Source organism: Equus asinus, chromosome 12 (assembly GCF_041296235.1).
Source record: "Equus asinus isolate D_3611 breed Donkey chromosome 12, EquAss-T2T_v2, whole genome shotgun sequence".
Classification (NCBI taxonomy): domain Eukaryota; kingdom Metazoa; phylum Chordata; class Mammalia; order Perissodactyla; family Equidae; genus Equus; species Equus asinus.
The window spans coordinates 47592927-47617207 of record NC_091801.1 but is presented as its reverse complement, the minus strand read 5'-3'; the positions used below and the strand labels follow the sequence as shown (position 1 = coordinate 47617207).

Below are 24281 nucleotides of genomic sequence, written 5' to 3'. Positions count from 1 at the left end.
TCTATATATAAAATCATGTCGTCTGCAAAGAGTGACAGTTCAAATACAACAATACATTAAAAAGATCACACATCATGATCAAATGGGTTTCATTCCAGGGATTCAGGGATGGTTCAACATCCGCAAATCTATCAATGTGATATACCATATTAACGAAATAAAGAATAAAAATCACATGATCATCTCAATAGATTCAGAGAAAGCATTTGACAAGATACAGCATCCATTTATGATAGAAACTCTAAATAAAATGTGTATAGAAGGAAAATACCTCAACATAATAAAGGCCATATATGACAAACCCACAGCAAATATCACCCTCAATGGAGAAAAACTGAAAGCTATCCCTCTAAGAACAGGAACCAAACAAGGATGCCCACTGTCACCACTCCTATTTAACATAGTATTGGAAGTCCCAGCCAGAGCAGTCAGGTAAGAAAAAGAAATAAAAGGGATCCATATTGGAAATGAAAAAGACTTTTAAACAGTCATCATAAAAATGTTTCAATAAGCAATTATAGGCAAGCTTGAAACAAATGAAAACAGAAAGATTTAGCAAAGAAATAGGAAGTTACGGTAAGAGAAGAAGAGGAGGAAGAGGATAAAGAAGAAAAAGACATAACAAGGAACCAAATAGAAATTTTAGAATTGGAAGATGCGATAACAGATATAAGAAAGTCAATGGATGGGTTCGATGGAATGGAAAAGACAAAGGAAAGAATCACTAAAGTGGAAGACAGAACAACAGGAATTATCCAATCTGAACTTAGAGAAAATAGAAAAAAAAAATGAACAGAATCTCAGATATCACTGGGAGCATTTCAAAAGATCTAACATTCATGTCATCAGAATCCCAGAAGCACAGGAGAAAGGTGTGGCTGAAAAAGTACTCAAAGAAATAATGGCTAAAATCTTCCCAAATTAGGCAAAAGACATAAACCTGAAGATTTAGAAGCTGAGCTAACCTCAAAGAGACTACTCAAAGAAATCAAAACACAGTATAGACAAATTTCTGAAAACTAAAGACAGAGAAAAACTCTTGAAAGGAGCAGAAGAGAAATGACACCTTAGCAATACAGGAAAAACAATTCAAATGACAGCAGATTTTTCATTAGAAACCATAAAGTTGAGTAGAAAGTGGCACAAAATTTTTCAAATGCTGAAAATATCCTTCAGGATTTGAGGGGAAAACCAGATGAAGGAAAACTAAGAAAATGTGTAATACTTTGATAAGTATTTAACTTAATGGAAGTTTTAGGTTTGGAACTTTTACTCCAAAAGAAATGAACTTTTAGGTAGCAGGCTTACCCTAAAAGAACAGTTGAAGTAACTTCTCCAAACAGAAAGGATAAAATAAACTCTGGAATATTAGAAAAAAAGAAAGAATACAATAAGTAAAAATAGGGTAAACATAATAGACTTTTTTCGAGTTTTCTAAACTATGTTTCATGTTGAAGCAAAAATAAGAATATCTGATGTGGTTCACAAGACACATAGAGGAAATATTTAAGACAATTATAAACAGAAGAAGGTAAAGAAACAAAGGTATTTATGGTTTCTATATATAACGAACTGGAAAAACGATGATACCAGTAGACTGTAATAAGTTAAATTAATGAAATGTAAACTTAAAACAATCACTAAAAAAGCTTCACAACAAGACACATACAAAACTACACATAAATCAAAATAGAATTCTAAATAATGTTCAGGTAACCGACAAGAAGGCAGAAAAAGAAAACAGAAATTAAAAACAGAGAGATAAAATAGAAAGCAAGAACTAAAAATTAAAATGGCAGACTTATGGCATACCATACCAACAGTTACAATAAATGTAAATAGTCTAAATCCAGCAATTAAAAGACAAGATTGGCAGACTGGATTAAAAATATGACCCAAATATATCTTGTTTACAAGAAACTCACTTCAAATATAATTATGTAGGCCAAGTTGAAAGCAAAAGTATAGAAGAAAGCTTGTTGTTAGTGCTGTTGAGTTCATTCTGACTCCTAGTGACCGTGTGTACAGCAGAGCAGAACCCTGCCTGTTCTTTTTGCACCATCTTCTCTTCTTCCAGTGTTATTTCAGAAAAAGCTCTGCTGCCATTCATAAGGTTTTCAAGGCCAATTTTTTCAGAAGTAGGTGGCCAGGTCCTTCTTCCTAGGCTGTCTAGTCTGGAAGCTCCACTGGAACCTGTCCACCATGGGTGACCCTCCTGATATTCGAAATACCAGTGGCATAGCTTTCAGCATCACAGCAACATGCATCCACCAAAGTACGACAATGGTGAGCTGGTTCCCTGACCAGAAAACAAACCTGGGCCAGGGCAGTGAGACCACTGAATCTTAACCACTAGACCCCTAGGGCTGGCTAGAGAAAAAGGTAGATTCTACAAATTTTAATCAAAAGAAAGCAGACCATAGTAAGATATCACTTCACACCAACTAGAACAGCTATTAAAAAGAGAGAGACAATAACAAGTATTGGCAAGGATATGGAGAAATTGGAACTCTCACGCATTGCTAGTAGGAATGCAAAATGGTGCAGCTGCTGTGGAAAACAATTTGGCAGTTCCTCAAAAAGTTAAACACAGAGATACTACATGACCTGGGGACTTCCACTCCTAGTTAAATACTGAAAATATGAGTCCACACAAAAGCTTATACAAGGATGTTTATAACAGCATTGTTCTTAGTAGTCAAAAAGTGGAAAGAACTCAAATGTCCACAAACTGATGAACGGATAAACAAAATGTAGTATACCAATATTATGGAATACTATTCAGCAATAAAAAGAAGTGAAGTACTGATACATGCTACATGTATGATCCTTGAAAACATCACGCTAACTGAAATAAGTCAGATAAAAAAGGTCACATATTGCACGATTCCACTCAGAGGAAATATCGAGAATAGGTGCATCCATAGAGACACAAAGCAGATTACTGGTTGCCAGGGGTTAGGCTTAAGTGGAAATGGGGAGTGACTAATAAATAGATATGGGTTTCTTTTTGGGTAAAAGAAAATGTTCTAAAACTAGACAATGGTGATCATTGCACAACTTTATGAATATAATAAAAACTCCTGAATTGCACACTTTAAAATGGTTAAGTGATAAACATTTTGTTACGTGAATTTAATCTCAATTTTTTTAAAAAGCAGGAATGGTTATTTTAACATCAGAAAAAGTAGACTTAAGAGAAAAGAAAATTACCAGAGTAGATACTCCACAAAGGCATAGCAATCCTAAATGTGCACAGAACTAATAACATAGCTGCAAAAGCCATAGCTCCTAGCTGATAAAAAGAAATCAACAAATCTACAATTCTAGTTGGAGACTTCAATACCTCTCTCAGCAATTGACAAAAAAATTAGACAAATTATCAACAAAGATATAGAAGAGGTCAAAAACACTAGCAACCAATAACCTCTTCTCAGTATTACAAAACTACAACAGAATATACAGTCTTTTCAAGTGTCTACAGAACACATAACAAGATAGAGGATATTATTCTGGGACATAAATGAACGTCAACAAATTTAAAAGAACTGAAGTCAACAGAGTTTGTTCTCTGACCACAATAGACTCAAATTGGAAATCAGTAAGAAAAAGATAACAAGAAAATCTCCAAATACTTAGAAATTAAACATACCTAAATATTCCACAAGTCAAAGATGAATACTCAAGGGAAATTAAAAAAAAATACACTGAACTGAATAAAAATACAACATCTCAAAATTTGTGGAACACAACTAAAGCAGTACAGAGAGGAAATTTTATAGGACTAAATGCACACGTTAGAAAAGTAAAAGTCTCAAGTCACTAATCTAGGCTCTCACCTAAAAAACATATAAAAAGAGCAAAATAAACCTAAAGCAGTCAGAGGAAGGACATAATCAAGATAGCAGAAATCAATTAAATTTATTTAAACTGCTTTTTTAAAAAAAAAATCAATAAAATTGACAAACTTTTAGCAAGACGAGCAAAGAAAAAAAACAGAGAGAATTCATAAATTGCCAATATCAGGAATGAAAGGGGATACCACTACAGACTCTGCAGACATCAAAGGGTAAATAAGGAAATACCAAAAACAATTCTGCTCACAGAATTTGACAACTTTGATGATATGAAGCAGCATATCAAGAAAAAACAAAAACACTCCCAAAAAAGTAAATCTCCAGGAACAAATGGAGAATTATACCAAACCTTTAAAGAAGAATTAATAGCCCTCCTACACAATCTCTTCCAGGACACAGAAGAGGAAGAAACACTTCTCGTTTCATTCTATGAAGCTAGAATTACCCTGATTCCAAAACAAAGACACTACAAATAAGGAAAACTACATACAAATATTCCTCATCAATATACATGTAAAAACACAAAATATTAGAAAATGTAATTCAGCAATGAGTTTGTGTGTGTATAAATATAAATAATACACCAGGACAAGCAGGGTTTACTCCAGGAACAGATGTTTAGTTCAATATGAGAAAATCAATGTAATCCACCATATTATCTATCAATGCAGAAAATGCATTTGACAAAATTCAACTTACTCATGATAAAGACTTTGAATGAAGCAGGAATAGAGAGGAACTTCCTTAACATGAGAAAGAGTATCTACAAAAACACCCAAAGCTACTTGATGGTGAAAGACTGAATGCTTTCACACTAAGATTGGGATAAACCCAAGGATGTCAGCTCTCAGTGCTGGTACTCAACACAATGCTGGAGGTTCCAGCCCATGCAATAAAACAAGAAAGAGAAGTGGGAATTACACAGATGGAAAAGAAAAAAAAACAAAGAACGCTATCCCTCTGTGCAGTTGACATAATTTTGTATAAAGCCCAAAGAATCTTTTAAAAAACTTTTAGAACTAGTGAGTTTAGTAAGGTTGCAGGAAATAAAATAAAACTTTTAAAAATCAGTGTATTCATATATACTAGTAATGAATATATGTGCACACTAAAATTAAAAGTACAGTATCATTTACAATCACTGAAAAAAATGAGATAGGAGTAAAGTTAATAAAACATACAGAACTTACATGCTGAAAACTATAAAATGCTGATGAAAGAAATCAACAAAGATCTACATAAATGAAAAGATATAGAATGTTCATAGATGAGAAGATTCAACACAACAAAGATTTTTTTGTAGATATAGGCAATATTTTTCTAAAACATTTATGGAAAAACAAAGGAACTAGAACATCGAACAACAATTCCAAAAAAAAAAGAAAGTGGAGTCAGTCCACCTAATTTTAAGACTTATTATACAGATACAGTAATCAAGACTATAAAGCACTGATGGAAGAATAAACACAAAGATCAGAGGAAAAGAATGGAGAACCCAGAAACAGACACACAAATATGCCAAATAACTTTGATACAGCTGCAAATACAATTAAATGAAAGAAAGAGAGCGTTTTCAACAAACGGTGCTGGACTAGGTAGACATCCACGGGCAAAAAAATGAAGCTCAACTTGGGTCTAACATTTCATAAGAAAATAAGTCAAAATGAATCACGGACTTAAATGCAAATGTAAAACTACAAACATTCAGAAAAAAGACAGGAGAAAAATCTTTGGAATATAGGGCAAGACAAAGAGTTCCTTAAATTAACAACAGACGCATGATCCACAAAAGAAAAATTGTGCCCGCATCAAAATTAAAAATTTTGCTTTGTGCAACATCCTGTTAAGAGGATGAAAAGGAAAGCTACAGATTGAGAAAATACATCTGTAAACTATATACCTGACAAAGGACTAGTATTTAAAACATATAAAAAACTCTCAACACTCAAGAGTAAAAACACAAACAACTCAATTAGAAAATGGGCTAAAAACATAAACAGCCATTTCACTGAGGGGATAGACAGATAGCAAATAAGCATCTAAAAAAATATTCATGGGGCCGGCCCCATGGCCTAGTGGTTAGGTTCACACCCTCCGCTTTGGCGGCCCAGGGTTTCGCCAATTCAGATCCTGGGCGCAGACATGATACCACTCATCAGGCCACGCTGAGGCAGCGTCCCACATAGCACAAACAGAGGCACTCACAACTAGAATACACGACTATGTACTGGGGGACTTTGGGGAGAAGAAGAAGAAGAAAAAAAAGAAAATTGGCAACAGATGTTAGCTCAGGTGCCAATCTTTAAAAAAAAATACAAATGCAGCATTCAAATTAATAAAAGATAAAAAGATATTCAACATTATTTGTATTGCCATAAGGGAAATGCAAATTACAACCACAATGAGATATCACTATACACCTATCTAACAAGCTAAAATAAAACACAGTGACAAAATCAAATGCTGGTGAGTATGTGGAGAAAATGGATCACTCATACACTGCTGACGGGAATACAAAATGGTTCAGCCATTCCTGAAAACAGTTTGGGAGTTTCTTTCAAAACTAAACACGCAACTACCATATAGGCCAGCAACTACACTCCTGGATTTTTATCCTAGAGAAATAAAAACTTATGTTCACACAAAAACCGGTAAACAAAATGCTTATAGCAGCTTTACTAGCAATAGCCAAAAACTGGAAACAACCCATAAGTCTTTCAACAGATACATGGCTAAACAAACTGTGATATATGTATACCATGGAAGACGATGCAGCAATAAAAATAAACAAACTATTACACACCACAATTGATAGATCTCCAGAGAATTGTGCTGAGAGAAAAAAGCCAATCCCAAACCATCACATATTATGATTCCTTTCACATAGTATGTCCAGAAGAGGCAAATCCACAGAAAGAGAAAGCAGATTAGAGGTTACTAGGGGGTGGGGCAGATGAGGGGCAACTGGGGACTAATTACTTAAAGGGTATGGGGATTTTTAATGAGTTATGAAAAGGTTTTTAAACCACAGAGTGTTGGCAGTTACATCACATTGTAAATACACTAAATACCATTGAATTGTACACATTAAAATAGTTAACTGTATGTCATGAGAACTTCACCTCTAATACAGAGAGAAAGAAAGGAGAAGAGAGAGAATTCAATCAATCTACAGCAGGATTAAAAAGAAAACCCACTGGTTCACATATTTAAAACTCAAAACAAATCTGAACAACACCTATTTTTTACCCTTTCAATCTCCCTTTTGGGTCATGTTTATGAAAGTTCATTTGTGGAAGAATGTTGTGTTTAAACTATAAACAGGTGCCTGTTCTAAAAATTGAAGGGAAGAAAAATATAGGCACTTGTATATGTAGGTGGGACCACAATAAACCTTTATGGACTAATTAATATACTTTTTAATTCTTCATGATGTTCATCAACTAATTGCAGAGCTATCTTAAAAAGAGTTATTTTACATTCCAAAGGTTTATCCAATCTTAATGCCTATAAAATACTCCATAGTTCTTGGAGTACAAATACTGAAAACTACAAAGAAATATTATTTAAGAAGTTCTTCAAAAATATCTTTAAATGTATATATGTATCTTAAAAAGAAATTCTGGTAAGTGGCATTTCTTGACCATTAACAAAGAAAAACTAGAAAACTATTCATGTGTCCCTGAAAACAATTTTTCATAACCAAGTCACAGACAAATTTCATATACTATACAATGCTTATCGTGACAGGTTATTACACCAAGAGAATATTAACCTTCAATCCCTGAATGATTAAAAAAATGTCTGCAAGAATACTTTTAGCCTCTTTATCTGGTCAAAGCACGAGAAGCTGAGTAGTGTCTGTACAAACCAATCATTTCACCAGCAGTTTTATATTTCTTTAAAGCCTCATATAAAAAGCACCTGCCTAAAGTGAGTAATGGAGTTTTATATTCATTGCACTTAGGAACAGCGTATGTAACCTATTCCGTTTTCCTCCCTTGTGGAATATATTTCAGCTTATATTGCACAACACATTACCAATGCATATAAAGACTCTCTGATCAGCCATTTGGACTGCAGTCAGCAACCTGCCTGAGTGCCTCATTTTTTTTCCTTGCTCTAAATAACATACTCACTTCATTCAACAACTCAAATGAAAAAATCTTTTTAAAATGGTGATCCTAACTTTCTTAATAACTATATAACACATGTACGTGTACTAACCATATTTGGCTAACAGATACTGAGACACAATCCTTGAACAAAATTTCTGCAGAAATAGTTGAAAACTAGTTGGACACCTCATTCCAGGGGAAGAAAACAAAAGCTATGTCTATTCTCTCCTGAGCAACCTACAATTAAAAAATTATTGTAACTACACTAGCAACAAATACTAAACTAATTTCGACCCATTAAAGGCCTAGAAGTAGGGCAAAACTATTGGCATAAATACCCCAGTCAATGCCAAGACTTCCTGAAATAGGAAAGAAGGCAAATTTTAAAAAGAGTAATGATGAAAATGTGGTATGCTATTCTGTAGCTGAGATAGACCCAAAAATTAAGTATAACTGATAAAAAGAGTAACGAAGATTGAAGGGAATTAAAGAAATAGAAAAGATTAGGAGATTTGCCATAATCATAAAATTATGGCTTTTTAATATTGTAAAATACTACAGTATCTATTTTAACACATGGTAATATTACATATCAATGAAGAAAAAACAAATAACTGAAAGTGTGCAAGGGAAAAGCTCCATGCTGCCCCTTGCTGGTACCCTCATGCAATGACCTAAGGCCAATAGCTAGCATCAATTAATGAACCTTTACTTAGACCCAACTTTGCAAAATTAACTACATTTAGCACTGAGGTATTCAAAGAGCTATAAAATACAGTGCCTGCTATCCTATAGCTCACAATCCATTAGGAAAGAAATAAAAAAGATAATAAAAAATCTAGCTAATTCAGCAATAGATTACATCAAATACTAACATGAAATCTAGGAAACCGGCAAAACTGTGATAATCAGAGCTCAAACCTAAAGCAGAGGTTGGCAAACTTTTCCTGGAAAGGGCCAGATAGCAAATATTTTAGGCTTTGTAAGCCATAAGGTCTCTCTGGCACTTATTCAACTCCGTAGCTGTAGTAGAGTAGAGCCATAGACAATAACTAAACAAATAACCGTGGGCATGTACCAGTGAAAAGCAGGTAGTGGGATAGATTTGGCTAGTGGGCCATGCGTTGCCAATCTCCGTTCTAGAGCAGCTATTCTCAACCCTGGATCCACATTAGATTGACATAAACAGTTGTTGTTGGTTTTTTTTTAATGACCAACATCCAGGCCCCACCCTTAGATATTTCAAAATAAGAGGTCTGGTGTAGAGCCTGCACATCAGTGCACTTTAAAAGCTCTAACTACTGTTCTAGAGACAGAGAGGTTTTGAAATGAGAAACCTTCAGAACCTCAAGTTAAGGCTTGTATTCTTACAATTTTTGTGTTCTATAAACTTTGGGCCTAAGAACAGAGAGAAAGAGGAACAATGCTGGGCCAGTCTGGAGACCAAGAGGCTTATATTCACAAAATAATCTGGCATTAAAAATCAATGATATTTGAATCAAAGACATATCTGCACTCTCATGTCCACTGCAGAATTACTTACAACAGCCAAGATCTGGAAACAGCCTAAGTGTCTATCAATAGATAATTGGATAAAGAAGATGGGGTATATATATACAATGGAATATTATTCAGCCATAAGAAAAGGAAATCCTGCCATTTGCAACAACATGGATAGACCTCGAGGGCATTATGCTAAGTGAAATAAACCAGACAGAGAAAGAGAAATACTGCCTGGTATCACTCATCTGTAGAATCTAAAAGAAAGTCAAACTCAGAAACAGAGACTAAAAAAGTGGTTGCCAGGAGTTGGAGGGTGGGGAAAACAGGGAGAAGTTGGTAAAAGGGTACAAACTTGCAGCTGTAAGCTGAATAAGGTCTGAGGATCTAACGTATACCACGGTAACTCTAGGTGATAACACTGTATTGTATAACTGAAATTTGCAAAGAGTTGAATTTAAATGTTCTCATGCGTGTGTGATTAATTAATCCTTTCACAAGGTATACATACATCAAATCCTCACAATTTTCAAATATACGATATGTCAAATGTTACTATTTTATTTCAATTATACCTCAGTAAAGTTCAAAAACTGACATTTGAAAAATATCTACAATCAAGAATAATTTCTTAGTGTTAAGTAAACTGAAATAAGAAAAATTAAAATATTCACATCCCTTCATTTTCTTCTGTACTCAAAAACTAAATCAGAATTGTTCTAATTTCTAAAGTCAAGGTCTTTGGCAAGTAAGTAGAGAAAATCAGCAAAGTGGACTCTGAAATTTACAGAACCAATTATAAACTCATTCTGATTAGTTGCTGAGTTCTTACAGCATTCAAGGCATGATGAAAAATGCTTAGGAAGCACCCAGGAGCAAAACAAACATATTCCCTCTCCTTGGGATATTTAAATTCTAGCAGAAATTAGCTAAGGCTTATTGAACCTTTAAATATGTGCAAGGCACCATGCACAATGCTTCACATTATTTTTTCCGAAATATCACAAAAACAACATGAGTTAGATAAATAGTGCTATCATCACTGAAAAACTGAGGATTTGGGAGGTTAAGTAACTTGTCCAAGGTCATACAATATGACCGAACTGGGACTTAAACCCAGTTTGACACTGAAGACTATATTCTTAAACACTATGTTCAAAGATTCATTATCCATTAAAAACAATCACAATACTAAAGTGATCGTGAAACAAGAGAGAAAGCACAAGAGACCCAGAGAACAAGAGAGAATAAATCAGTCACATTAATTTACAGTTGTTCTCTATATCACAGACATCAGTTCTGGTAGACAATAACAAAGAAGGACTAATCTTTGACATCTCATATGCTACACACACATGCAGACGTGCGCACGCACACATATATTTTAAATATTTGAATATCTGTACATACCTTCTCCAGCAGTCTTCCATGATAAAGTATTCATAAAGTTAATGTAATATAGTCCTTCTTCCTATTTATTTTAGTGAGTAAGCACTCATACTGACAAGTAATACACTGCTGATTTAGGATCTTGTGAGACAGTTTACCAATTTTGAGATACATGGATAAAATGATGAATATTGTTAATGCTATTGTGGAACAATCTTCTAAAATGTGACTATCTTACAGATAGATTAAGAAATCTTTCAGAGTCATACTCTAGTAACTCCCAGGAAAATAAAATGCGAGGATAACTTTTTTAAATGCATAAATCCTTGAAAATTTCTTTCTCCATAAGAATGCTTGTTCTGTAACCATGATAGATCCTTATGTACTGAAAAGTGTGATATATCTGGCATATGCTACTTTTAAAACCTACCCTAATTTAAAAGTTTCAAGGGAAACACTAAACCTATGAGAAAAGCAAGTTATAACATTCACAAATTAACAAATAACTCTAGAAAAATCAAAATACTTATTATAAAAACTGTATGGGTTCAAGTTTCATTGTTTTTTAATATCAGTAATTCTTAATGCAACTTGAAACATTTATAATCTTGTAAGTTTCAAAGAATTATTTTATAACTTGGCTTAATTTGTGAGAAAATAGCTTATATGAATATGCCAGTTGTACTTCTTTGGAAAGACAAATGTAAACCTATTTAGTGATCTGATTTTCTCTTTCATCTTGTCTCCAGTTTCTGTGTAGATTTATAATGTTCATTGTTTCCAATTTTAACAAATCACCTAATGGCAGAAAGGAAAATATGTTAACCTTGGAATTATTTGCAGTTGGAGAAATCCCTTTTGTCTGGCCCATACAGGGCCTGCAATCTGTTTTAAACACAGATTGTCTGTCTTTCGTCTGACAGCCACCAAGCTGCACAAATTACTTTCTGCCTGTTCACCTGTTTGCAGCTGCGTCTGTAAGCTAAAGATTCTGCAGTTTGACTTGAGCAACCACTTCAGGATTGATGACATGTGCTGCTGATAAAGTGAGCAATTTGAAGAAATTACTGGCTATAGTTATTGAAAGACATCTGGGCATGAGCTGAGAACTAGAGCCCTCAATCATGTGCTTGCAACCTGCAGTGGCGGCAGCCGTGTTTGAAGTGATACCCTACTAAAAAGAAGTTGGCCCTGGCACTAAATAACCAAGCAAAGTATGGAACATAATCTCTCAAATGAGTAATAAAAGGTTCTGTCTTGTAGCTGTAAAAATTTGAGGTTTGGTTCTTTCTTTAAAATATTCTTTGAGAAAAAATATAAGGCAACAATTAATCTTTCCTCTTTTTATTCTTTTCTGAGTTAACTTTACATAAATCTCTTCTTTCCTATGTAATTAATTTATTTCAAACTACTACTACTACTACTACTACTGCTATAAAAAAAAGTCAACGTTTATTGAATACCTACTACACGCTCTACACTCTAACCCTAAAATGAGCTTTATGTCTATCATGCTATCAATACTCACATCAACTTTACTAAACCAGAATTACTATTCCCTATCTCCGGTGGAAAAACTAAAGCTCCAGGATACTAGCCTAATGTCACACAACTGTAAGTAGCAAAGCTAGGGTTTGCCTCTGCCCTGATCAAGAGCTCATTCAACTATACTAACTGCCTTTCTGCTCTGCCTTTTTCTGGAATTTTCTGGTCTCTTGATATACTTCGGATGTGTGATTAAGTATACATTTTGCCAAAACCATTCTCTCTCTCAAATTAGCCATTAGGAGATGTGGTTTCTATTCCACCTTTCTGTCTCATTATATAAAACTTATTCTAAATCAAGCTGTCTTTATGAATTGAGAAGCCTGACTCAATCAAAATTCATACTTTTAAGGCTAGGCGACAATGCTAAAAGTGCAGAACTTTCCTATATTTGTTGAAATCAGATGACAGTAAAATCTCAAGTAAAATTATGCCGGAAATAATAGCAAATGCACATCCTTTTATGAAGAAATAATGTCTTTCATTGAAGAAAACAAAATCTTGCCTGCTAAGGTGCTACTTAATTAAAAAAAAGGTATTATCAAAAATATTTACCAGTTTGATGTTATCAATAACAATGAATAATGGGTAATTAGTAAGGCATAAAAAACATTAGCACAAATATAATCAAATAAGGAACTATAAGAAGGCAGTTTTAGAAATACAAAGTTGGAACAAACTTATAACTTTACATCAATGCCAGATGAAGAATCAATTAATATATTTAGACGTACATGTGGGGAACACATTTAGTGTGTTTCAAATGCAAAATTGGATGGAAGATTATAGGTCAACATATTTATAGCATCATTAAATTTTTCTAATTAAAATTAATATGATTTTGGATAAGCACTTGAACTCCTTCTCTCCACTTGCAAATATTTATAAACCTGTACAGACCAAGTAAAGTGAGGTAAAGACCATTAGGAAATCATAGGTAAAGCAAAAACAAATATAACCATCCAGATAACCATTTCTCATTGTGCAACGTCCAAAAATTCTTAATTTGTACATATATCAAATATAGTAAAAGTCAATACTTGTGAAAATAGTTCAATTGAAACACGCCTATTAATACCAGAAACTATATACTGAGAAAATTCATTAGCTAGTAAGCTGATAGTTCTTAGAGAAAATGACTATATCAAATACTAATCAAAAGAATTCCAACTCTACAAGAAGTCTGCAGTTAAGTAAAAGATATGAGAAGTCTAATTTGCAAATATTAATTTGAAAATCAATTTTCCAACTATCAAATCATTCTTCTTCCTTAGGGTGGACACATTAAATAAAATGGATTTCTTCATTTGGTTACAGGAGATATGCAAGGAAACAAAAGAAAATTGCCTCTTTCAAAGGTTCCTTTAAACAAACGGCTTTTCTATTATTTTTATGTTCATGTTTAAATTTCCACAACCTTGGAAAATATTATCCCTGTAAATACTGGTATTTCTTTTAGAGAAAATTTAAATACTTTGGTAAAAATGCTACCCAAAATATACTATCACTTCAAATTGCTAAAATTAAGTATACTGAAAAAATAGAAAGGCTAAAGCCTTCAAGTTAAGTAACTACATAAACTTGGCTTTCATATTTCAGTATTCATAAATTGGATTAAACACAGACTCGATTGACTCTAGCCACAAAAGAGGATATATACCATTGATTATCATAAATCAAGCCTTTAGTTATTTGTATAATGATATAGCAATAACATTCTTCCACACAAAGATAATAGTCAAAAAATACCATCTATGTCACTATCCCCTTTCCTAGTCATGTCATGAGTTCACATTTTTAACAGCACCTTTTATCTTAAAAGACCTAAATCATGAGAACATTCTTATGTACCACTTCATAACTTTGACACAAAGTACGTATAAAAAGATTAGACTTTATTTGGTATAAAATCAGTTGGCAGTTTTACATCTGTGCATGCAACATAAATACACCAGCTGGCATCTCAAGCACACACACATATGGACTTCAAAACAGAAACTTCCTTATTTGCAACACTGCCAGGGTAATTTTGTATCCTCTGCATACTACAGCTATTTGTCAGGCCCCTGCAGGTGTGCACTGCACATAAACACACAGCTGTAGTCCAGCAAGCCAAGTGTTCCATCAAACACATAAAGGGAGACCTCAGCAGTTGGATTAGTCATCTCTACAACAGGTCCAGGGAGAACAATATGGGTTAGTATTTTTGGAAAAAGCATGGATGGGAAATTTATGATTATGCTAGTCTTACCAAATAACTGGTGGATTGTGTCATTTTTAAAGCAATGCCTACTTATTAAGCTTTTGTTAGGATAGCTGGAGAAAAGTGAAATTTGTTTTTCAGTTTTTAAATATAAGCAATAATCTATAAATTAGTTTACAGAGTACAAAATGTGAAAAGGCTTTCAAATTCACCTTTGGTTTTGGGAAGTTGTTGCAATTGCATGCCTCAGCTATAATATTTACAAATCATAATCAGTATACCTCAAAATATTTCTATACTACATTTTATTGTATTTATAATTATACATTTCAATTCATATACATTTAAAATGAACTTGCCAATGAAAATTATTTTGTTCAAAATTATGTATGACAACTTTTAACTCTCAAAAGTTACATGCTATATTAATCTTAAACTTGAAACAAATACTTAATTCTAAAATATGATATGAAAGTACATTAACCTACAAATGCTTAGCAAAATCAATGAAAATATAAGACAGGATCACTTTGCAATCATGCGAAAGCTCCCAACCAAATTAAATGTGACCTTATTAATATTCTTTAAAATAGCAGGTAAGCACTTCAGGCAATTGATAATTATGACTATTTTAACCACATTTCCCCCTAAATGCTCAAAGTCCACCTGGCAGTTGACAAAACATGAAAGATAACTTAGAAAATGAGCTTGAATGCATTATGCCTAATATACTAATCTTCAGTGAACTTGAGGTCAAAGAGTTAGTAATCAAGAAACACTAGCTAGCAGTCTCTGACATCAGGGGATTCATGTTTTATTGTATCTGGAAGGTATAAAGGTACTTAAAAATTATGTTAGTCTGATACAAATCCCACCCTTCTATGTGAAGCCTAACTTTATTAAGTACTACTCAACTTTAGTTGAGCCACAAAAATAGGATATAGGGAAAAGATAAAGTAGGGGGAAGGAGTGAAGGGCTTATACTTATTTAATTAGATTCCTTTAAAGTAAATTATCTCATGTCTTATTTTGTTCTTTTATGTAAGTATATATAGGAAATATTTAGAATTCAACCTGGATCCCCATATTACTGATGGGTCCCTGAGGTGTGATTCATAGCTCTTTAAAGCTTTCTAGTAGCCTTAAATGCTCTAGGTTAGATCCAGCTGAGTTTTGATTCCGAACTTCAGAATGTCTTTATCAGCAATCTGTCTCAAACATTTACATCAGTGTCTTTTGACCCAAAATACTGTCATCGAGAAAGGTGTCAAATGGTAAGGGTGAGTAGAATATCTTGGCCTTTAATGTCCACAATAAAACACATTTAAAATAAATTTTAGTTAACAGTTTCTGTTCCAGTTATTTATTGCTATGGAAATACTCCAAAACCTAATGGCTTAAAACAACAATCTGTTTTTATCTCTTACAGTTTTGTGGATTTTCTGGACTCCTCTTGGTGGTTCTTGCTCGGGTCTCTCTCATGCAGCTGCAGTCAGATGGTGACTGGGGCTGGAATCATCTTAAGTCTCAAATGAGCTACAGATCCAAGATAGTTTCATCACTCATATGTCAGATCCCTCAGCTGAGATGACTGGGAACAGCTGGAAGCTAGATAAGCATCTCTCTCTCTCCTCCATACCTTAGCCTCTCTATGTGCCTAGCTTGGGCTTCCTCACAATATGACAGTCTCAGGGACACTGGACTTCTTACATGGTGGCTAGCTTCACCCAGAGCAAATATTCCAAGTGACTCAAGCAGAAGCTACAAAGATTTTTAACACCCAGCCTCAGAAGTCATACAGTATCACCTCACCACAATCTACCAGTCAAAAGCAAGTCATCACCTAGCCCAAACTCAAGGGGATGAGCCTACAGAATGATATAAATACTGAGAAGCATGACTCATGGCCACCTTTGGAGACTAGCTACCTCAGGATAGTAATAATATCATTTTTAAAAAGACTTTTCTACTTTTTGCTAGCAATTAATCTGTTAATGATTTAATTTTTTGTAATTATTTTCCTATTTACTAGTGATATAAATATGCATGGATTTGATTATAAACTACAGTCACTAAGGGATAGCAAGGTATGATACACATTTCATTTTTTCAAGGTGGTTACACTGACTCCTTAGAAATTAAATCTTTACCCCAAACTAATCTTGTTTATATTTTTAAACATCCAAATACAAACACTGGAAGTTTGCCCTCTACAAAAATGATCAATCTTTAAGAGTTTAAAATATTCACTACCACCCAATATTGAAAAGTTTGTCATTTACCTAAATGAATTATACCTCCCTTGCTTAAAAGTATGATACTTATTAAATAATTACTAGGACTTTTTAGAGACTTCTTAAAGAAAATGAATTGGGAGTCAGACGGATCAGGATTAATTATAACAGACAGAAACAGCCAGCTATCTACACACACATACCACACATGCACAGACAACACACACACAAAACCACAATTGGCATAATACTCTTGTTTATGGAAGGTTAACAGCAATTCTTGTAATGACAAGAGCCAAATAAAAGGATACATTTCCCCATACAATTAGAAAGAATTTTCAAGAGACAGTAGAATAAGGGGGAGAACAGAAAAAAAAAAAAAAAGAAAAAGAGGAATCTTTAAAGTTTTTGTCTATTTGACATGGGGATATTTTACCCTCTTCCCATTTAAAAATTACTAAAGAAAATAAAAAGGCATAACTCTCCATAATTACATGGATTTTTTTTTTTTTTGAGGAAGATTAGCCCTGAGCTAACATCTGCCAATCCTCCTCTTTTTGCTGAGGAAGACTGGCCCTAAGCTAACACACGTGCCCATCTTCCTCTAGTTTATATGTGGGACGCCTACCACAGCATGGCTTGCCAAGCGGCGCCATGTCCATACCCAGGAGCCTAACCAGCAAACCCCGGGCCGCCAAAGCAGAACATGAGAACTGCACCACCAGGCCAGCCCCTACATGGATTTTTTAAAGTTTATAAAGAAGTGGGCCTAACATACTCCATTCTCCATCTCATTCATGCCCTACACTTTCCCAAGAGGTAACAACTAGCACTTATTTTATATGCAAAAACTTTTTCCCCACAAAACTATCAATCTACCTACCTATCTGACCTACCTACATATCCATTTAACAATAGACACGCGTGCGCACATGCATGCACACACATAATGAATACACACATCCTTCTCTTAAAAATAAAGGTGTTGTGGTGCTGTACAAATTGATCTGCAACTTACTTTTTACTTAGAACCTATCAACCTATCCTACATATTTTAATTGATGACTGATATTAAGTCGCACAGCATAATATTGCATAGCATAGATATATAGTATACTCTACAACAGCATCAATGAATCACATAAACATTCTGTTGAAAGAAAGAAACCAGATACAAAAGAGTATATACTGCATAAAACCACTTATGTAAATTTCAAAAATAGGCAAGACTCACCTATGGTAATAGAAATCAGAACAAGAACTGCCTGCAGGACTGACTTCCAAGGGGGCATAAAGAAACTTCCTGATATTGAGTCTGAAAAACTGAAATTATTTCTGGTCCTAAGACAGAGAATAAGACCATGTATCAACAGACCATTTAATATCTCTGCTTCTTTTTCTTCAACTGCAAATAAATTAACTCTCTCAAAATACTAAGCCATTATTTTCCACATTTGGAAACAGTAGAGGAAACTGAGGTTCTGAGACGTCAAGAACTTAACCGAAGTCCCATGACTAATCAGGCAGAAGCCACATCTAGAACTCAAGCTTTCTCAGTCCTAATTGAGAGCTATTGTTCCTTTATCTTTTAATAGTGTACTTTCTAGATTGTATTACAAATTTTACTGGAAGTTTTCAGCTGTTCTCTCTAAGCAAAAGCAGTAGAATAAAACCAAAGATAAATCTACGTTTAAAACTTAAGGGCCTTAAAAGAAAGAATACCTATAAATTAGGAACTTGAAATTACTCTACAAAATCTTCCTCCTGAGGTAAGAATAAACCTTAGCTGCTTACAACACAATTGACGTAATGAATTGAAAAAACTCGATAATGAGAAAAAACAGAAAGTTCTGTTTCAATTTATCACACTGATTATGTTTTGATGGTAGACTTATGGATGATTTTTACTTCATCCTATGTGTTTTCTATTAATTCCCATATTCTGCAATCTATTTTTGTAATAAAAAGGTATATAAAATGTTATATATCTTATAAAGGAAATTCATGAAACTGAAATACACATTCTCTTTGAACTAAAATCCCACATTTTAGATCCACCTTATAGAAATAAAAACAAAAATATGTAGATACTTATATGCAAAGTTATCTGTTGCACAATGATGAGTAGTGGCAAAAAGGAGTAAACATCCTAAATGTTCATCAAAAGGGGAATGACTCTATAATAGTATTCCTATACTATAAAGTAGTATGCAGCTATTAAGAAGAACAAGTTATATTTGTACTATTATGCTGGAATAGTAATCATAACATGGTATTAAGTGAGAAGGGCAGATTCCAGAATATGCATAAAATCTCACTGAAATACCCATACATACTCAACACAAATCTACAAATGTGTTTATTTCTGTACAAGCATAGAGAAAATGAGGGAGGGGAGAAGAAATGGAAAGGAAATTAACTTTTTAAAAAATACCTCTTTACATATCCATAAATTGCTTCACAAGTTAAAGTGAACGTGTATTACGTTTTTAACTTAATAGAAAATTTAAAGATAAAAAAGTAAATGTCTAAGCTTTGTATCTTTTACAAGCAATATATAATCAAAGAATAACCAAGATTAAAAAGTAAGTTATTCTCTTACAAAGTCAGTTAGGGAAATAATGTACTATATTACAACTTTTTTTATTGATTATTCTTAAAAAACCAAATTGACAGTTTATCACAGAAGTTAAGATATACTTACTATCAGGATATGGCATAGGTGGAATGCCAGAAACACCCAAGTAAACTATACAGTTAAATAAAGATAAATTATTATTACTTCTATTATTCAGATTATTGAACATTTTAGACATTAATAATAATATTATTCATTATTTTTCCACAGACTATAATAAACAAAACTGCTTATAACACAATTTATTTTGCAAAGTTGGTAACACACAGTATGAGTATAAAGTAATTTGACTGATTTTATCAATCCATATATAAAGCCTCATGCATTCAAATAAGTAACATCCCATTTAATGTACCTTCGAGCTTTCAAAATTCATGACAGAATGGATTTAACTGCTCAAAAGAACTTCAGATTTATATAGATTGTATCAGTCCTGCCACTAAATGGTCAGGAGAGTAATAGTCAATCACTAGTATCAAAATCATCTGGATGCCTATTAAAAGTCAGATGCAAAGGCCTTGCCTATGAAATAAGATGGGCCTGACAACCTGCATTTGAGCAGCACCTCCAAGTGATTCTGATGCAGATCAAAGTTTGAGATATTTTCTCCCTGAGTTGAATTTTTTGAGAGGAAGAGAAATGTATTGTAAAATCCTAAAAACAAGTTTTATCACAGAACAAATATATCTAAAACATACTGTTATCATTCACAAGACTAAACAAATCATTATAGAACAGCAAATAGCCACCACAAGGCATATTACGTGTCCTGTAAATAATGCTATGCATTCATCAATCCAGTTAATCTTAGTGCTTAAGTTAACTGTTTTAATTCTTTTCATTTTACTACGAAGTGAAATAAGATAAACTGGCCAATAACTATCAGTATTAATATGAAGCATCTGCACACTTTAGACTCTGTTTAGATTTTTCATATGAAATTAATTTCTTATGAAATTTTAATTTTTTCCAATATAAATTTTATTATAGTCTAACATCCTCTCACTTCTTTTTTATTCTACTAAAAAAGTGCCAGAATACACAGAAGGAAAAATTTCTACGAAAATTTAATCTATTTTTACCAGCTACCAAGTCCAGATTCATGCATCCTTCAAAACTCAGTACAAGCATCATATTTGCACCTAACCTTGCCTCATGGCCACTTGTTCTCCCCCTCTCCCCACCAGGCTGGCCTAAAAGGTAATATTTAAATATTTAATGAATGTTTCCTAAATTTAAAAACTGGTAAATACTATAACCAGAACCCAAGCATTGATTTTGTGCTAACCACAGACATTGTCTTTTCCCACAAAAACTATCTTAAACTCATTTAGGGAAATGGATAATTAAATGAGGAATTACAGTAAAATGTGATAGGTACTATGACAGGAGAAGTATAGGGTACTTTAAATATATAAAAAGGAGCCCCTGGACTGATCTAGAGAAATGAGACTAAAACATAAAATAAACCAGAAAAAGGAGTGAGGGTAGAGTGAATTGGAGTACTCCGGGCAATGAAAAAACATGAGCCACGAACCCAGGGAAAGAACTAAGACTGTTTACAAGGGCTATTATAGAAGCTCAGTCGGAGTGGAACCTATTGGAGGATGGGTGTGAGATTGACAGGAGACGAAACTGGAGAAATGGGCACCATTAAGAGTTTTGTAAGAGGTTTAGCCATTCCTAAGTAAAAAATAATGATCACCCAAAACTTCATAGTGTAGTCAAGGAACAGAAATATTTCCTAAATTACAGGCATACCTCAGAGATGTCACAGGTTCGGTTCCAGACCACCACAATAACGCAAGTCACATCAATTTGCTGGTTTCCCAGTGCATAAAAAATTATGTTTACACTATAGTGCAGTCTATTAAATGTGCAATCACATTATGTCTAAAAAAACAATGTATATACCTAATTAAAAAATACTTTATTGGGGGCGTGGGGACCGGTCCTCTAGCCAAGTGGTTAAAGTTCCATGCTTTGGTGGCCCAGGTTCGCAAATTCGGTTCCTGGGCGCGGACTTACACATCATTCATGAAGCCATGCTGAGATGGCATCCCATATACAAAAAATAGAATAATGTTGGCCCAGATGTTATCTCAGAGACAATCTTCCTCAAGCAAAAAGAGGAAGATTGGCAACAGATGTTAGCTCATGACCAATCTTCCTTACAAAAAAAAATACTTTATTGCTAAAAAATGCTAACCATCATCTTTAAGCCTTCAATGAGTTGTAATCTTTTGCTGGTAAAGGGTCTTGCCTCAATACTGATGACTGCTGACTGATCAGGGTGGTGACTGCTGAAGTCTGGGGTGGCTGTGGCAATTTCTTAAAGTAAAACAACAAGGAAGCTTGCCACATAGATTGACTCTTCATTTCACACATGATTTCTTTGTAGCATGCAATGATGTTTGGTACAATTTTACCCACAGAAGAACTCCTTTGAAAATTGAAATCAATCCTCTCAAACCCTGCTGCTGCTTTATTAACCAAGTTTATGTAATATTCAAATCCCTTGCTGTCATTTCAACAATCTTCACAGTATCTTCGCCAAGAGCAGGTTCCATCTTAAGAAACCACTTTCTTCTACACATCCATAAGAAGCAACTCCTCATCCATGAAAGTTTTGTCATGAGATTGCAGGAATTCAGAGACATCTTCAGGATCCAATTTTAATTCTAGCTCGTTTGCTATTTGCACCACATCTACAGTTCCTTCTCCACTCGAGTCTTGAGTCCCTAAAAGTCATCCATGAGGGGTGGAATCCACTTCTTCCAACCTCCTGTTAATGTTGATAGTTGGATCTCTTCCTATGAATCACAAATACTCTTAAGGGCATCTAGAATAATGAATCCTTTCCCGAAGGTTTTCAATTTACTTTGCCTAGATCCATCAGAGGAATCACTATTTATGGCGGCTATAGCCTTACGAAATGCATTTTCTTAAGTAACAAGACTCGAAAGTTGATGATATTCCTTGATCCACAGGCTGCAGAATGGATGTTGTGTTAGTCAGCATGAAAACAACTTTAATCTCAATGTACATCTCCATCAGAGCTCTGAGGTGACTAGGTGCACTGTCAATGAGCAGTAATATTTCGAAAGGAATCTTTTTTTCTGAACAGTAGGTCTCCACAGTGGGCTTAAAATATTCAGTGAGCCATGTTAGAAACAGATGCGCTGTCATTCACGCTTTGTTGTTCCATTTATAGAGCACAGGAAGAGGAGATTTAGCATAATTCTTAAGGGCCCTAGGATTTTTGGAATGGTAAATAAATGAGCATTGGCTTCAACTTAGTCACCAGCTACATTAGCCCCTAACAAGAGACTCAGCCAGTCCTTTGAAGCTCTGAAGCCAGGCACTGACTTCTCCTCTCTAGCTATGAAAGTCCTAAATGGTATCTTCTTGCAATATAAGGCTATTTTGTCCACTGAAAATCTGTGGTTTAGTGGAGCCGCTTTCATGAATTATCTGAGCTAGATCTTCTGGATAACTTGCTGCAGCTTCTACATCAGCACTTGCTTCTTCACCTTGCAGTTTTATGTTATGGGGATGGTTTCTTTCCTTTAACCTCATGAACCAACCTCTGCTAGCTTCAAACTTTTCCTCTGCAGCTTCCTCACCTCTATCAGCCTTCATAAAATTGAAGAGTTAGGACCCTGCTCTGGATTAGGCTTTGGCTTAAGGGAATGTGGGTGTTTTGAACCTCTATCCAGACCACTAAAACTTTCTCCATATCAGCAATAAGGCTGTTTCACTTTCTTACCATTTTTGTGTTGACTGGAGTAGCACTTTTAATTTCCTTCAAGAACTTTTCCTTTGCATCCACAACCTGGCTAACTGGCACAAGAGGCCTAACTTTTGGCCTATCTTGGCTTTCAATGTGCCTTCCTCACTAAGCTTGATCATTCTAGCTTTTGATTTAAAGTGAGAGATACACATCTCTTCCTTTCACTTGAACACTTAGAGGTCATTATAAGGTTATTAATTGGCCTAATTTCAATATTGTTATGTCTCAGGGAACAGGGAAGCCCGAGGAGAGGGGGAGAGATGGAGGGAAGGCCAGTCGGTGGAGCAGTCAGAACACACACAACATTTATCAATTCAGTTCACTGTCTTATATAGTGTGTTTTGTGGTGCTCCAAAACAACTACAATAGTAACATCAAAGATCACTGGTCACAGATCACCATAACAGATATAATAATAACGAAAAAGTCTGAAATATTGCGAGAATTACCAAAATGTGACAGAGATATGAAGTAAGCAAATGCTGTTGGAAAAATGGTGCCTACAGACTTGCTCAACGCAGGGTTGCCACAAACCTTCAATTTGTAAAAAAATGGTATCGGCAAAGCTTGTAATTCCATATCCCTATAGTGTAGCCTATAGTCCAAAGACATTCGTGGTATTTTTCTGTTTTAATCATGACTTTTTATTAAATATTTATCTATTCAATTCTCATTTCTCACTGACAATACATTTTCATGGCCTGTTTTTCTATTTGCCAAAATAAACCTACGAACCCGGTCACTTACACCCACAATTTTCACCGAAGACCTCAATTGTTGACCTTCCATTGGCAACATACTGAAAGCTAATGGTGATAGAACGTCAGTTATATCCTCTATTTTCATAGCAATTTTTAAAGTTCTTATCAAGCAATCCAAAAAGCACCTGTAAAAGCAAACACTAAACATTTAAGGGCAAAAGAAATTACCATCAGGTATCTCATTTACTCCAAAAGTTAAAATATGGTTATAGAACTGAAATTTTTTATAAAACTGCTAAGACA

The 24281-nt window shown here is 34.3% G+C and overlaps 1 protein-coding gene across 17 annotated transcripts in view; it reads right to left on the bottom strand.

Moving 5' to 3' along the window:
* VPS13B (vacuolar protein sorting 13 homolog B) overlaps window positions 1–24281 on the bottom strand; it is a 781052-nt gene that overhangs the window by 575781 nt on the left and 180990 nt on the right. For 3 of the 17 annotated variants that reach the window (XR_011493288.1, XR_011493289.1, XM_044743912.2), the window contains one exon: window positions 18081–18187. The exons of the other annotated variants lie outside the window; for them this stretch is intronic. Coding sequence is in view for 1 of the 3 variants with exons in the window: in XM_044743912.2 (XP_044599847.2) it covers window positions 18081–18138 (58 nt within the window). In the remaining 2 variants the exon portion in view is untranslated. The remainder of the gene's footprint in view (window positions 1–18080; window positions 18188–24281) is intronic. 17 annotated transcript variants of the gene reach the window in all.